At 39.6% G+C, this 15570-nt stretch overlaps 1 protein-coding gene across 1 annotated transcript in view; it reads right to left on the bottom strand.

Moving 5' to 3' along the window:
* Positions 1 to 2681: 2681 nt before the first annotated feature.
* Positions 2682 to 15570, bottom strand: part of plpp2a (phospholipid phosphatase 2a) — a 36244-nt gene continuing 23355 nt past the window's right edge. Inside the window, exons 2-6 of the mRNA XM_047346059.1 lie at positions 10203 to 10354; positions 9812 to 10074; positions 6443 to 6500; positions 5939 to 6115; positions 2682 to 3640 (exon numbers count right to left, since the gene is read on the bottom strand). Coding sequence (XP_047202015.1) covers positions 3491 to 3640; positions 5939 to 6115; positions 6443 to 6500; positions 9812 to 10074; positions 10203 to 10354 — 800 coding nt within the window. The 3' untranslated portion in view covers positions 2682 to 3490. The remainder of the gene's footprint in view (positions 3641 to 5938; positions 6116 to 6442; positions 6501 to 9811; positions 10075 to 10202; positions 10355 to 15570) is intronic.

Genomic DNA, 15570 nt, shown 5'->3' on the forward strand with positions numbered 1-15570 from the left:
TGCCTCCTGGACGCCTTCCTCGGGAGGTGTTCTAGGCACGTCCCACCAGGAGGAGGCCCAGGGGACGGCCCAGGACACGCTGGAGGGACTATGTCTCTCGGCTGGCCTGGGAACGCCTTGGGCTCCCCCTGGAGGAACTAGAGGAGGTGTCTGGAGAGAGGGACGTCTGGGTGTCTCTGCTGAGTCTGCTGCCCCCGCGACCCGGTCCCGGATAAGCGGAAGACGACGAACGAAAAAGAAATCTAACATCTCCAGAGCCAGGAAGGTAACCAGTTCATGGTTGGCCTTTCATTTCTGAGACAGCAGAGGGCAGCGTTGCTCTTAGAGGAGGACGTGAGCAAGACAAGCTTTTAAAATGAATCAACGTTGTGTAATATTTTTTCCCCCCCAGATCTGCACTTCCTGCTTGTTTTCACCCCCTTTACGCAAATTACTCTACACCAGGGATCAGCATAAAAAATTACCCTGCTTATCTTAATTTGAAGCACTTAAAATTTGTATCAGTACTGTTTTGCTTTTCTTCTGTCTGTTGGAGAAAGTTGAAACTTTTCCATCTCTTCTTGAGATTTGTCTTCAACACGTCTACGAGCTCGCTCTCCTAACACCCAGTTAAACTGAATAGTTTGTGCGTTGGTTTTGCTGTGAAGGGCCAATTTGTATACATACGAATATATCAATATACATATTTTTTAAAGCATTTTTGTATGTTTCAAAGCTGCTTTTTAACGTGTGTATATCATAAGAGACCTTGGTGTCGTGTGTGAGTGTGTGCGCGCATTACATGCCTAGAGGCACGATGTTGTATAACATGTTTTTTTTTTTTTTGGTTTAAGTTTCTTCTCGTCTTGTAACCTTAATTCTAGTTTTCTACATGTTTCTTTCTTTTCTGTGCAAAAAAAAACAACAAAAAAACCCCCCTGTAAAATGTGTTTAGAAACACATTTAAAACATACAAGGGACAATAAAAAAAAAAAAAAAAAAGATGTAAACAAGCAGCTTGTACTTAACTATGAATCAACCTTTTAGCAGTAAGGAAGCTTCTCTGGTGCCTTACAAATAAAAGATGTGATTAAGAGTGGTCACGTGTGTGTTATTAATCATCTGCTACACATGCAGAGGAAAGAAAATCAAAATGTACATTAATGTATAGAACGGTTTGTCAGAAGGAAAGGTAAACCCTTGGCAGAATTTTGTTTTTTTTTTGCCATGTCACAAATCTTTTAATAATCTTTGCAAAACAGTTTTTGAAATGTCAGTCTCAGTAATATTAAAAGGTACCTGGGGGAAAAAATGCCTGTGAATAGAATATTTAAACCTGGCTAGTATAGTGTACTATTTGAGGTTACAGGGCTTCTACAAGTTTACCGTTTCAAAACGGTCATTCTTTTCCAAACTAAAATGTAGAAACATTTCCACAAGTTCTTGTTATATTCTGGTCATCAGATCACAAGACTGCTAATTTGCTTTCAGCATTTGCATATTTCACAAATCATGGAGCAGGTTAAGTTCTGTGAAAAGGGACTATTTCAGAGTTTGTTTTCTACTTGGACTGCTTTAATTCAGTAAAATGTAGGCTGGATTCTTCTACAATAAATACAGCTTTTAGTTAGTAACAGGTACATTTTGTTTGCAAAACCCTAAAATATGGATTTGCTGGGGATCTGAACCAGTCCCAGTTTAAGAACATCTGGAAATCTGATCTGAGGATCTACAGGGCAAAAGAGAAGTAAACAGTGGACTGGGCTTGTGGGATCCCCATCAGCCACTCAAAACATAGCAATGAGTTGGAAAAAGAGTTCATCTAAATATAAATCAATGTAAAATCCTTAATATTAAAAAAAAAAATCAGATTTTTACCCTTTCAATGTTATGGAAGAATGCATAAAGTGAGACTACATTTCCTTTTTTCATACTTACCCAGACTTGGAAAATGATCAAGTCTTATTTCAGACTTTAAGACTGCGTAGAAACCCAGAGATAAATGTAAAAAAAAAAAAAAGACTTCCTCGCCCATCTCAGAGTAATAATCTGTATACTGTAATGGGAACTATTTAAACTTGCTTGCATTGACATTGTAGTAAATAAAGAATGTCTGACATGCTTCTAAAATAACAATAATCCATCTAGCAGAGGGGGGATTACACTTATTGGAAGGAGAAAAACCATTAACACCTTTCTGTTCTGCTGGGTGTCCAATGTGGCTTGTCTGGCCCATTCCACTCTAAGGAATCTCGCAACTGTTCGCAGCAGGTTCAGACATGAACCCTGCGTCAGTGTTGCACGTTCTGAATAAGACTGCAGAGAACTATAACACTGACCCAAGTCAGTGTTAAGCAATTTCTTTCCTCTTCCTGGTTGAAGTAGAACACAGGATCGCTGGGCAGGAATTAGACTTGTGTGCAGCCTCACAGCAGCTGGTACAGGTATAAAAAAAAAAGTAGGAGTTTAAGGAAAAACATAACCTTGCAACTGTCAGTGGTGGTTTTTGATATGGACGACACAGCCTGGGGGGGCTGGAGCAAGTTTTCTATTGCTTTTTATTGAGGAATGCGCCCACCTCAGTCGGCACGTCATACTGAAACTGGAGTCAGGATCTATGCATCTGTCGCTCTAAAATATGCAAACGGGTCCAACTTGAAGTAGATTGTTCTACACTGAACAGTGATTCTTTAAAAAGCATCTGAACTTTATGAAGTCTTTATTCCATTTGTTTTCTGTGCTTTTTGGCATGTGAACCACTTTAGTTTGAGAAAAGCATCAAAGCAATATACATACACTAGTGAAATCTGGAGAGAATTATTCTGCATTGTTGAGATTCTTTAAAGTACAGTTTATAATTGGGAAAAAAAAGAAAACGTCCATTAATAGTGTGCCATTAATACAAGAACCACCACTGTGGTGGAAAACCTGGTACTCAATCATATAATTATGCAAATTTATCACATACGATTGCTATAAAACAGGATAACATTGCTAGCTATGCACAAAATGCGCATGCAACCAAATAGAATAAAAATACATGCATAGAAAAATGAAAATGTCAGGGACGTGCAGACACATTCAGCTGCAGTGTATATAAAAGGGCGAAAATTGTCCTCGACTGCAACAACGCGGAGAACGTTCAACAGCCGAAAGTTTGCTACTCTACTGAAGGAGAGGAACTTTCTCTTGATATATGTTTAAATTTCACTTCAATTTGGCACAAATCTAAAAGCTGAGTCATTAAAAGAACATATAAAATATAATTGATGAACACTTGCACAAATCCACACACACGCGCACATAAGTCAACACACCCACGCTAATACCCAGTTAAAGTTTCTGTGCCAACAGGTTTTTGGGAAACGTAGTTTTCATAGTTGTAAAATAGCTGTGTCAAAGTTTTCCATGTGGTTTACTTCTATTTGTGTTGTTAAAAAAACAGCTCTGTGTATAGCGGCGCTGTTTTCAGAGCTCTGGCCTCAATCAGGTCGTCACGTTCATCAACAGCTCACGCCAGTCCAGAACAGCTGTAATGGTTTTCATGGTGTGAGTCCGAAGGTTGAGGGTTCGGTTTACACTCAAGTTGTTCGGCTTCTGCCGGTTCTGCTTGACTGCAGGGCGGAGGCCGCTGCTTGAAGAAATCCGACACGTATCGAACCTAAGAACAAAAAGAGGGGCAAATATGGACTTTGAATATAGAAAGCAGAAAGGTCGTCTCTGAAAAGGTCATAATGATGATCCACATGGCCGTCTTTCAGTGTTTAACCTTATTTTCCTCCTAGACATGGCTACTGACTGAGCTTTTACTGTGACTAACTGTATGTGCTCTCTTTCATACTCTAAACTTTAAAACTGGCTCAGAGTTTAGCTTTTTTTTTCTTCCTAGATGAAGCCACTAAAGGAGCTACATCCATTAACATTCTACTTTTCCTTCCCATAGAAAGGACTCCTGGTGCTTCTTTGTTCTCTTTCTGTCTTTGTTCTGTTCTCTCAAACCCCCAGTCGGTCGTGGCAGATGGCCGCTCACACTGAGCCTGGTTCTGCTGGAGGTTTCTTCCTGTTAAAAGGGAGTTTTTCCTCTCCACTGTCGCTACATGCATGCTCAGTATGAGGGATTGCTGCAAAGTCAACGCCAGTGACTGTCCACTGTCTCTACATGCTCATCCAGGAGGAGTGAATGCTGCAAGTCACTGACTGAATGCAATCTGCTGGGTTTCCTTAGACAGAAAAACGTTTTATCCAATTTGAATAAATAACTGAATCTGACTGCACTGTTCAATTGTTAGGATTAATTGGAATGTATGTACCTGACTTGAGATCTGTATGATTTCAATGAATTGACTTTGTAAAGTGCCTTGAGACGACATGTTGTGAATTGGCTCTATATAAATAAAACTGAATTGAATTGAATAATTTGCTTTTACTGTAAACACTGAAAGAAATGCTCCAATTACTATAATCTACGTTGTGCAGTGCCTCACAAAAGTATTAATATTTTGTCACATTAAAACCAATTTTTTTTTCAAACAAACCAGAAGAGTGGCATTAATTTGTATTCCGTCCCCATTACCCTGCTACAAGTAAATACAGTCTAATGTCTTTAGATGTCACCGAGTTAGTAAATCTGCCCGTGTGTCTTTTAATCTCAGTATAAATCCACCTGTTCTATGAAGGTTTTGGAGGTTTGTTTGAGAACAAACACAGCAGACATGTCTGGGAGAAAGTTTTGAAGAAGTATAAAGCAGGGTTGGGTTATAAAACAATATCTCAGAGATATTTGGAAATCTCAGGGAGCAATGTTCAATGCAAAATCTGAAAATGGAAAAATTATAGCAGAGCAGCAACCAGGGCTGCAAATTAATTCTGATGATATTGCTGAATATTTCAATGACTTTTTGCCATGATGATGTTTCCACCACTCTTTGGCATTTAAGCATCTTTAAGCATCTCAGCCACTAAAAGTATATATCAGGTCTGGGCATCGCAGGCAGCAATGGTTAATCCAACAGGACAAAAATTCTGAGGACACCCAGAAGTTACATGCATGGTGCTTGAAACATATCCTACCTTTGCAATTCTAATATTGCACACACTGATACTTCTGCAACTCCAACCTACCAAGACATTGCTGTCAGGTCGAGCAAGGACAGCATTAATCAGAGAAACAGCCAAGAGGCCCAGGGTAACTCTGAAGGAGCTGCAGAGATTCACAGCTGCAGTGGGAGACTCTGTTGAAAGGACAGCTATTAGTTGTCCACACATCTGGCCTTCTTTAAGGAAGAGCGGCAAGAAGAAAGTTATAGGTCCAATTTGCAGTTGGCCACTTTTTATGTAAAAAAGATGTGGCCCAGACCACAACATCCCCACTGTGAAACATGATGATAGCAGAATCATACTGTTTTTAGCAGAGACACGGAGACAACAACCTCAAACATATAGCCAGATTTGTCATTTAAAGCACAGTATATTAATGTGTAGAATGGCCTAATCAAAGACCAGAAATAAATCATACTGAGAATCTGTGGCAAGACTTTAAAATGAAAGCTTATGAACGCTCTCCATCTAATCTGAGTGAGTTGCAGCAGTTTTACAAAGAACAATCTGCAAACCTAGATGTGCAAACCTGGTAGAGATGTACTCTCAGAGACTTGCAGCTGGAAAAGCAACAAAAGGTGATTAAACAAAGTAAATATTTAAGGGGACTGAATACAAATGCATGCTACACTTTTTAGATTTTTACTTGCAAAAAGAAAAAGTTGAAAACCATGTAAATCTCTCTCCAATTGTAAGTTATGCAATACTCTGTGTTGGTCTATCACACAGAATCCCAACAAAACACACTGAAGTTTGTGGTTGTAAAGAATAAAAAATAAAAGGTTTATATGGGTTGGGTATGAATACTTTTGAAAAGTTGCATGGTCTTCACCATACCAGCAGCATGCAGAAATCAACTCACCGTGAGGACTGCGATGAGCGCTCCTTGCAGCAGTCCCACTAGGACGTCGCTCCAGTGGTGCTTGTAGTCGGAAACACGCGTGTATCCCACATAAAGAGAAAACACCACCAGGAAGAACTGGATGGTGGGCCGTACCAGCCTCGTCCACTTCCCCTGCATTCTGGCCTGGACGTAGAGCTGCAAGCACAAACACACTTAACTCTGACAAATTGAATCGATATTTGTTTTAAATTGATTTAATGCAAATTACACGAATTCTGACATTTCCAAACAACTATGGGAATAGAGATTTAAATTACAAGTTTTTTCTCCTGCATAAAGTGAGTTACTATTAGATCTGCTGCCTACCGCCTTCTGTAAAATATGAAAAATTACAACAATGGTGTTTTTAAACTGGAGCCGTCTGTGTTTCTTGTCTAGCACCTCCTGTTTTGGCTCATTTCTGGGGTTTTCGCTAAACAGTCTTTTCACATCTGGACAAGGTGTCACGTAGTGAGCACTCACCGACAGGAAGAGCATGCAGTACATCCCAAAGGATGAGTGGCCGGAGTAAAACGACAGCCTGAGGAGAAAAACAGAAGGATATAAAAGATACCTCTTATTTCAAAAGGTCTGGACATTTTATTTTTAATTCACAATAGACCTGTTTCAGTGCAGCATTATAACACAAATGTGTTCACAACCAGAGGGGCAAAAGCAGTATTCATTTAGTCTTTCTTTGGCACCAACTGAATATTGAAAAGAAAGGATTATAGCGTAGAAAAACAATACAGGTCCTTCTCAAAATATTAGCATATTGTGATAAAGTTCATTATTTTCCATAATGTAACGATGAAAATTTAACATTCATATATTTTAGATTCATCGCACACTAACTGAAATATTTCAGGTCTTTTATTGTCTTAATACGGATGATTTTGGCATACAGCTCATGAAAACCCAAAATTCCTATCTCACAAAATTAGCATATTTCATCCGACCAATAAAAGAAAAGTGTTTTTAATACAAAAAACGTCAATCTTCAAATAATCATGTACAGTTATGCACTCAATACTTGGTCGGGAATCCTTTTGCAGAAATGACTGCTTCAATGCGGCGTGGCATGGAGGCAATCAGCCTGTGGCACTGCTGAGGTCTTATGGAGGCCCAGGATGCTTCGATAGCGGCCTTTAGCTCATCCAGAGTGTTGGGTCTTGAGTCTCTCAACGTTCTCTTCACAATATCCCACAGATTCTCTATGGGGTTCAGGTCAGGAGAGTTGGCAGGCCAATTGAGCACAGTGATACCATGGTCAGTAAACCATTTACCAGTGGTTTTGGCACTGTGAGCAGGTGCCAGGTTGTGCTGAAAAATGAAATCTTCATCTCCAAAAAGCTTTTCAGCAGATGGAAGCATGAAGTGCTCCAAAATCTCCTGATAGCTAGCTGCATTGACCCTGCCCTTGATAAAACACAGTGGACCAACACCAGCAGCTGACACGGCACCCCAGACCATCACTGACTGTGGGTACTTGACACTGGACTTCTGGCATTTTGGCATTTCCTTCTCCCCAGTCTTCCTCCAGACTCTGGCACCTTGATTTCCGAATGACATGCAGAATTTGCTTTCATCCGAAAAAAGTACTTTGGACCACTGAGCAACAGTCCAGTGCTGCTTCTCTGTAGCCCAGGTCTGGGGAATGCGGCACCTGTAGCCCATTTTCTGCACACGCCTGTGCACGGTGGCTCTGGATGTTTCTACTCCAGACTCAGTCCACTGCTTCCGCAGGTCCCCCAAGGTCTGGAATCGGCCCTTCTCCACAATCTTCCTCAGGGTCCGGTCACCTCTTCTCGTTGTGCACCGTTTTCTGTCACACTTTTTCCTTCCCACAGACTTCCCACTGAGGTGCCTTGATACAGCACTCTGGGAACAGCCTATTCGTTCAGAAATGTCTTTCTGTGTCTTACCCTCTTGCTTGAGGGTGTCAGTAGTGGCCTTCTGGACAGCAGTTAGGTCAGCAGTCTTACCCATGATTGGGGTTTTGAGTGATGAACCAGGCTGGAAGTTTTAAAGGCCCCAGGAATCTTTTGCAGGTGTTTAGAGTTAACTCGTTGATTCAGATGATTAGGTTCATAGCTCGTTTAGAGACCCTTTTAATGATATGCTAATTTTGTGAGATAGGAATTTTGGGTTTTCATGAGCTGTATGCCAAAATAATCCGTATTAAGACAATAAAAGACCTGAAATATTTCAGTTAGTGTGCAATGAATCTAAAATATATGAATGTTAAATTTTCATCATGACATTATGGAAAATAATTAACTTTATCACAATATGCTAATATTTTGAGAAGGACCTGTATATGATTGAAATCTTTTATAAAAGCCAAAGCTGTTTGCAAAGGTTTGCATTTAATTTGGATTTTCAAAAATATACGTACAGCCTTAATAATACAGTCTGAAATATTTAAACACATGGGTACTCAATATTAGCTTTAACAATATTGAGGAAATAAAGACATATAAACTGAAGAAAAGTTATTTTCAAGAATTTGTTATTATACTATAAATTCTTATTATATTTTACACAACATTTTGAGACCTTCCTCACATTTATCTCTACTTAAAATATGAAAAACAAACAAAGACACACACACGTATCACATCGGGTGCATATTACTCAGTACTTGCCCTGTGTGAACGTCACATTTAGTCTGGTGTACCCCTCGTAGCTGAAGTATGAACATCATGCCGAGATCCAAAAGAGCTGTCTGAGGCCTTCAGAAAGACTATTTTTATCAGCTTATGACTCTGGTAAGGGATTCCAAAAGGTCCCAAAAGAATATGAAATCAACCATTCCTGTACAGAAAATAGTCTATGACATTTGAAACAACTGCCAATATGCCATGCCCACAATGTCAAAGCAAGTTCACCCTCAAAGCAAAACGCAAGATGCCAAAAGAAGTTTCCAAAATGCCATTAAGGGACCTATAGCAGGTGCTTACTAGAGTTGACTGATGAACAAAAGTTTACAAGTTTAACTCGTGATTACAAGATGGAACAGGAGATGGACAGAAGGATTAGGGCTTCGTCTGCAGTAATGCGGGCACTGCTCTGGTCTGTTGTGGTGAAGAAATAGCTGAGCCAAAAAGCAAAGTTCTCGAATCACCGGTCCATCTATGTTCCGACCCTCACCTATGGTCATGAGATGTGGATCATGATCGAAAAAACGAGGTCCTGAAGACAAGTGGCCTAAATGAGTTTCCTCCGTAGGGAGGCCCAGTCATCTGTGGGAAACTTGGAGTAAAGTGGCTGCTTCTCTGCATGGAAAAGAGTCAGTAGAGGTGGTTTGGGCATCTAATCAAGATGCCTCCTAGACACCTCTCTTTGGAGGTTTTCCAGGCATATCTTCCTAAGAGGAGACCGCAGGGAAGATTCTGAACTTGCTGGAGGAACAATGTATCCTTTCTGGCCAGAGAGCTCTTGGAATCCCTCAGGAAGAGCTAGCTGGTTGGATGGGATTGTGGTTCAGTGAGAAAAGTATCCATCTTCCACTCCAAAAGTAGTGGGTTTGATTCCAGCTTCCTCTTGCTTCCAGCTAACCCCTACCGAGCTGTGTATCGGGTGTGTGAATGTGGAACTGGTGTAAAGTGCTTTTAGTGGTCGGTACGCCTGGAGAAGCGCTACATGAATTCAGTCACTTAAATAAAGTTGATAAATAAAATGTACACATTTTATTTTATGGTAACAAGAGCTTATTTCAAGCAAATGGGGGATATAGAGTTACATGATAACATTATGGTAAGTGCATCTAAGACTCCACAAACTCTCCAGGCTCTACACACTTAGCATTGCTGTCTGAAGACAGTGAGTGAGAGAGATTCAGTGTCTCACCTGGACTCCGTCACGTTGCGTGGGCTGCCTGTACAGTTGATAAGCAGCACGTATCCCTTGCAGGTCGCCGGGGCGCACACAGATAAAAAGTTTGGACGGGGTCGGCCGATGGTGAACTTTGCCAAGTCAGTCAGCGACTGGCTGACAGCTGCCCCAAACAGAAAGGTGCCAACCACCTTGTAGACAGCAGACAGGTACTGGTTGAATGTGGAGTTTGAACGCAGACGCTTTGTGCGCACCATGTAGGCCTCTCCTGTAGTGATCTTTCATGAGACAAAAACAGTTTAGAAAAAAAACCAAAAAACTTTTATGCCACCATTGTTATATTCATTTCCATTAGTGCCCCCCCCCCCCCCCAACACGGCTTTATTGCGCTCACACTAGGACTCACAATGATCATTGAGCTGCTGATAGTGACAGCAGCCATGGTTCCATGGGAGATGGTATCTTTCCTGTAGGGATAGCTGATGCTCTCGTCATCGCAGTAAATTCCTCTCTTATAAGGTGTGAACTTCAATGTGAAGATGGCTGAAGGCAGAGCCGCTGGAGGAGGAGAGGAAATCAATATGAAATAAGTTATCAAAGCAACTTTTCCAACTGCTTTTTGGAGAGGAGAAGCAATGCCTGGACATCTGAAGGCAAGGCGCTCGTTGAATGGGAAGGGCATGAACTTCAGTATCTGAAAACTCAAAGGCAATTTAATATTTTTTAAGAATAGACTGCCTTGATTAACATGGTCTAAAAAACTAAATTGTGGCATCCTTAGGGAGTTGGACTCATTTTATTATATTTTTAAGAGAGTGCTTTACAGTTTTTATCTTCATATTAAAAAAAATAATCAGTGCAGTATATTTGTTCAATATTTGCAAGAAATAATATGGATTTACAATTCATTTGAATTTTGTCTTTTGGTAAACAATACAATCTTATAAATTTAGTAACTAGAAGAAAAACAATGTGGAGCAAATAAAAATCACTGTGCCTCTATGAAAGCAAATTTTATCTAAAAATAAAATGGACAAAATGCATCGATACTTTCTTTGCCAAAAACAAAACCATCAGACAGACAATGTGTAGTATGAATGAAATATTCACAGTTCTCTGACCAGTTCAGGTTTTCGATTTAAAGACTTTTTATGAGTTAGAGAATCAAATAACAGAATTTAGTTTATTCTTGTTGAAAAAAACTATGTCTAAGAAGGCCACACTAACAAGACCAATCTAGGTGGTGAAGCTTTTACCGCAGTAGGAAGACTCTCAGTTAATTATTTTTAATATCAAGAAGGTATTAAATCAGAGAAGGCAGACTGGTATAAGAGGCTATTTAAAAGAAAAAGGCATTTTCTACAGAGATGTATCAACTCTTCGTTAAGGCTGTTACACCAGAGCAGGACTTCAGTGGGTACTGGTCCCTTTGTTCTGTCACCATTTTGTACTTTTGCAGTTGTGGTAATTTTTTAACTGTCTTTTCCAGATATAAAAATGAGCCGCAGGCTACAGGAAGTCAATTTGTACCTCCCTTGGAGATGTCCTGTAATTAACATTGGATCAAACTGATCCAGAACCAATTTTAGTTGATGACATGTTTGCTATTAAAGCTAGTTTATCCTTCTAATCTTTAGTGCTCTGCTGTGTTTGGAAATGTTGGCAGTCTTTGGGAAGACCTCCAAGTTAAGGTAAGGGTCTATTTTCCGTTGGGAATAAAGACAGAAACCGATGTTTACAGTTGTTAATGCTGTCTATGCCAACGGCTAATACGTCATTGTAAGGATGCTAAAGACAGCTAAAAACGTGAACTCTAAATCAAATAATCGATGACTCTGGATGGCAGGACGAGTGGGGAAAAAAAATATTTTATATGCTTTTAATCTTAGTTCTTAAAGAGAAATCGGAATCTGCTAAACTCGACATCATCAACCCTTTACAAAAAAAGTGGGAAATCAGTGCATCTTTAAAAAAACAAATAAAGATGCCAAAGAGGGAAAAAAATGTATTCAAATAAAAAATAGAAAAATAAAAGAGCAGCATATAAAAGGAATGAAGCAAAAAAAATTAACCCTTTAAAAACCAGGTGTGTATTTTGCAGAAATGGTGTGCCCTGCTCACAGGAAGATAGATCAGCTCCAGATGCCATGGGGCCTTTCTCCTACTTTTATCTAAATGATACGATGAGTAACAAAGCCCAAAGCTACATTTTATCACAAAACTGCCCCAGCATGCCCAATCAGTTTTCACTAGCAACATACAAGTTATTCAAGAAATGTGCTGACTAACAATGACAGTATCATCTACAGCATCAGCAACAGATGTGACCCTTCTAAAAATTAGGCTATATCCAAATTGTTAATTATTATTCTAAATCAGCTATCGGTAACAAAATAAAAAACAAAAACGATTTTTCACAGAAAGAAGATGTTTTGGAGATCAGTTAAAGCAAGTCTTCCTGATCCTGATCTTCCAGACCATCATACTGCCACCACAGTGTCTGCGTGTAATTATGGTGTTCCTTTTAAGAAATTGCTATGCTCATCTTATACCAGATGTAACAGAATGTACAGCTTTTAAAAAAGACCCACTTTCCTCTCACCAGTTCACAGAATATTTTCCCCACGGTTTCGGGGACCATTTGGATGTGTTTCAGCAGATGTGAGATGGTGTGTTGTGTTACTTTTGGACATGGATGCCATTTTTTTCCTGACTCCTAACGTTTTGTTTGATCTAGAACACTCTTGAATGTTGTTCTAGGTCCTTCTCTGGCCTTCTGAATATCTCATTGATTTCCTCTTGAGTAATTATGGTAGGCTGGCTCCTGATGGAAAGGTTCACCGCCATTTCACATTTTCTTCATTCATGGATAATGGCAAGGCAAGTTTTATTTATATACTACATTTCAGTAGCAAGACAATTCAAAGTGCTGTACATGGAAAAAAAAGAAAAAGACATAATAGGAAAAGTACATTACAGTGGCATAAACGTAATTAAATAATTAACAAATGATAACATGGTAAGAAAATGAAAGGAAAGTTGGACCAAAAACTTAGACAGATAGATGGATATCAATGACTTTGGTTCTTCTGTCTTTTAGGATTTCTTCAGAGTGGGACATGATGGGATTCTTTTTTGAGATCTTTTAGCCTACATTTATCAATTGATTCTACGAGTCTGGCCTTAATCAGGCCTTGGTGTTGCTGCAGAAATTGAAGTCCACTTTCCGAAAGATGTCATTAGTAAATATTGTAATCATTGTAATTTAGTAAATTCATAATCCGTATTTACTCAGGTTATTTTCATCCAGCAGCTTTCAGCCAGCTGACCTGTAGTGTGCAGCAACAGGTGCAGAAGGAGCACTAGACTGTTACTCTGCATAGCTGGAGAAAACTCCGTCAGCTCCAGCTTCACCCTGGCATCTCACTAAGAAGACTTTACTATATATTTTTTTTTCAGCACTAGAGGCCTTTATTTTTAAATTTTTCTGACATTAGGCAGACAGGAAATAGGGGAGGGAGAGGGGGAAGACATTTGGCAAAAGTCTCTGGGTCCGGGACCCAAACCCAGGACGGCCAGTTCGAGGACTGTAGCCTGTATACATGGGTCGCGCGCTTAACCCCTACACCACCAGCGCCACATTAAGAAAACTTTAAACCATAGCAACACGTTTTGTTGCAAATTTAAAACCTAAACTATTTAAAACCTTAATTTACCTTAATACTGGTAACCAGCTCATGGCTAACTGGAAGTTGATGCCCAGTTTGTGGGTACAGTATTAGTTTTTTATGTGATCCTGAGAACAGTTTGAACAGTTGGACCCCCACACACTGCTGATCAGGAAACAGCTAAACACACACCAGAGTTTCAAGAAGGCCCAACTCTCTGAACAGCATGAATTTGTCATCAGAGGTAATGGCTTCATCCCTGCAGGTTGCAGCCAGACACCACAGACGTGACCTCTGACAGCAGGGCAGCGTTTACAGTGTAAAGGGCCTGGGAGCTGAGCAGTGAAAGGTCGGGAAATGCACATTCACATGCCCCTGAAGACAGGTTGACGTGTTCACACACACAGACAGAAAAACAGGGTTGCGGTTTGCAGACGCTAAAAGAGAGGCATGCATTTATAAGGTCGCAATGAGAAATAGCTTTTGTTTAGGACAGTCAGGAAACCCAGGGCTTAAATCCTCTCAGAGATGACAAAAGACGACATAAAGCTGTCTCTTAAATCATAGGAGGACAACGGTCTCATCCAACTGTCTGCACTAAGAACCTTAAAATAGCTTTCCTGTTTTTAAGAACCTTTGGTTAAACTGCTGAAAGTAAAAATAAGGGGAACAGGTCAGAGTTTATTTTTTGGCCTAGTATCTGTGTATTTACTGGCACGCATCGCAACAATTTCTCTCTACAAAGAGAGGGCTTCCTTCCTTTCTTCAGAGAGTGCACCTACAGTTCAACGAGTAGAATTACAGCAATCCACCAGAACGCAAATGGAGAAGCACACAGCTTGCACATAGAATCACAGTAATAATGTCATGTTTCTATCTGGTGCTCAAACAAGGTCAATAAGTTGATGTAGAAGACTGAGGCATGAGCATTTACAGTCATTTCTTCTCATCTTTTTGGGGTCATAAAAAAGGGCAAAATGGTTTGAAATTGTGGAATAAAAAATGGGCTAAAATGCATCCAAAACATTGGGCTGCACGGTGGCACACCTTTGATTTATCCATCTATCACTTTAAAGCCACAGACTGGACTGTATTTTATTGGGATTTTATGCGATAGAAGGGTTTCACTTTTTTTTTTTGGCAAATATAAAATCTATGGTGTGGAAGGACCGGAAAACTGAACGTTTTCAATTTCATTTTATACAATGTTCAACTAGACCTTTCATAAGAAAAAAAAGATGTTTTAAACTATAATCTGACAAAGTTTGAGCTATTTTGCAAAGTATTGGAAAAGATTTGTCTCTCTGGTTTCTAGCCTACATGCATTCAGCTAATTTCAAATGCCACACATTTCTTATTAAAAATGAATAAATAAATAAAATCATTTTTACCTTACTTTCTCTTTACAGTTATACAATAATTTGTATTCAACCATTAAATTTCAATAAAATACCCTCAGGTTTGTAGGTTTAATGGTCCATTTTAATTACTGCCTTATAAATGTTATTTTGATCAATGACATAACCACAAATTAAATCACATGGTGAGATTTTAATCTGAAAAAAATGAATGTACAATAATGTTTTACATTAAATGAGCTTAGAAAAATCTATTTACTGTTTAAACGTAATCTTCAGCAAGCAATGCTTCCATAAAACATGAAACTGGTGGTCACCCAGCTCAGGAAATGATCCAAAATTAAACTTTGATCCACTTAAAAAGCATTTTCAAAGCCCAGGTGAAGTATCACAGCCAGTCCATAAACAAGTGTTGCAATGTATTTTACAACAGCCAGTTCTTAACCATCCTATGCTGGCTCATATCTAATTCAGATAACTTGTGATTTATGCAGCATTTTTTACTGGTGCCAGAGGAAGACCTAGACCTCTGGTCCGATACTTGTTAGCATTTTCAAGTAAGCGTAATTAATGAACTTTGAAGATGAGTAGTTTCATCATTAAAGAGAATTTATTTTCACAACAGGAAGTCCCCCCCTTTTCCTCTTTACATCTCTGAAGCCAATTTCTCCAGCAGGTCAAGCGTTCCCTCAGCTATGCTTTGAAGTGGAGCCCAACCAGTGTGTGTTCTGCAGGAGGCAGGGATAAC

The sequence above is a fragment of the Girardinichthys multiradiatus genome, chromosome 19 (genome assembly GCF_021462225.1).
Source record: "Girardinichthys multiradiatus isolate DD_20200921_A chromosome 19, DD_fGirMul_XY1, whole genome shotgun sequence".
In the NCBI taxonomy this organism is placed as follows: domain Eukaryota; kingdom Metazoa; phylum Chordata; class Actinopteri; order Cyprinodontiformes; family Goodeidae; genus Girardinichthys; species Girardinichthys multiradiatus.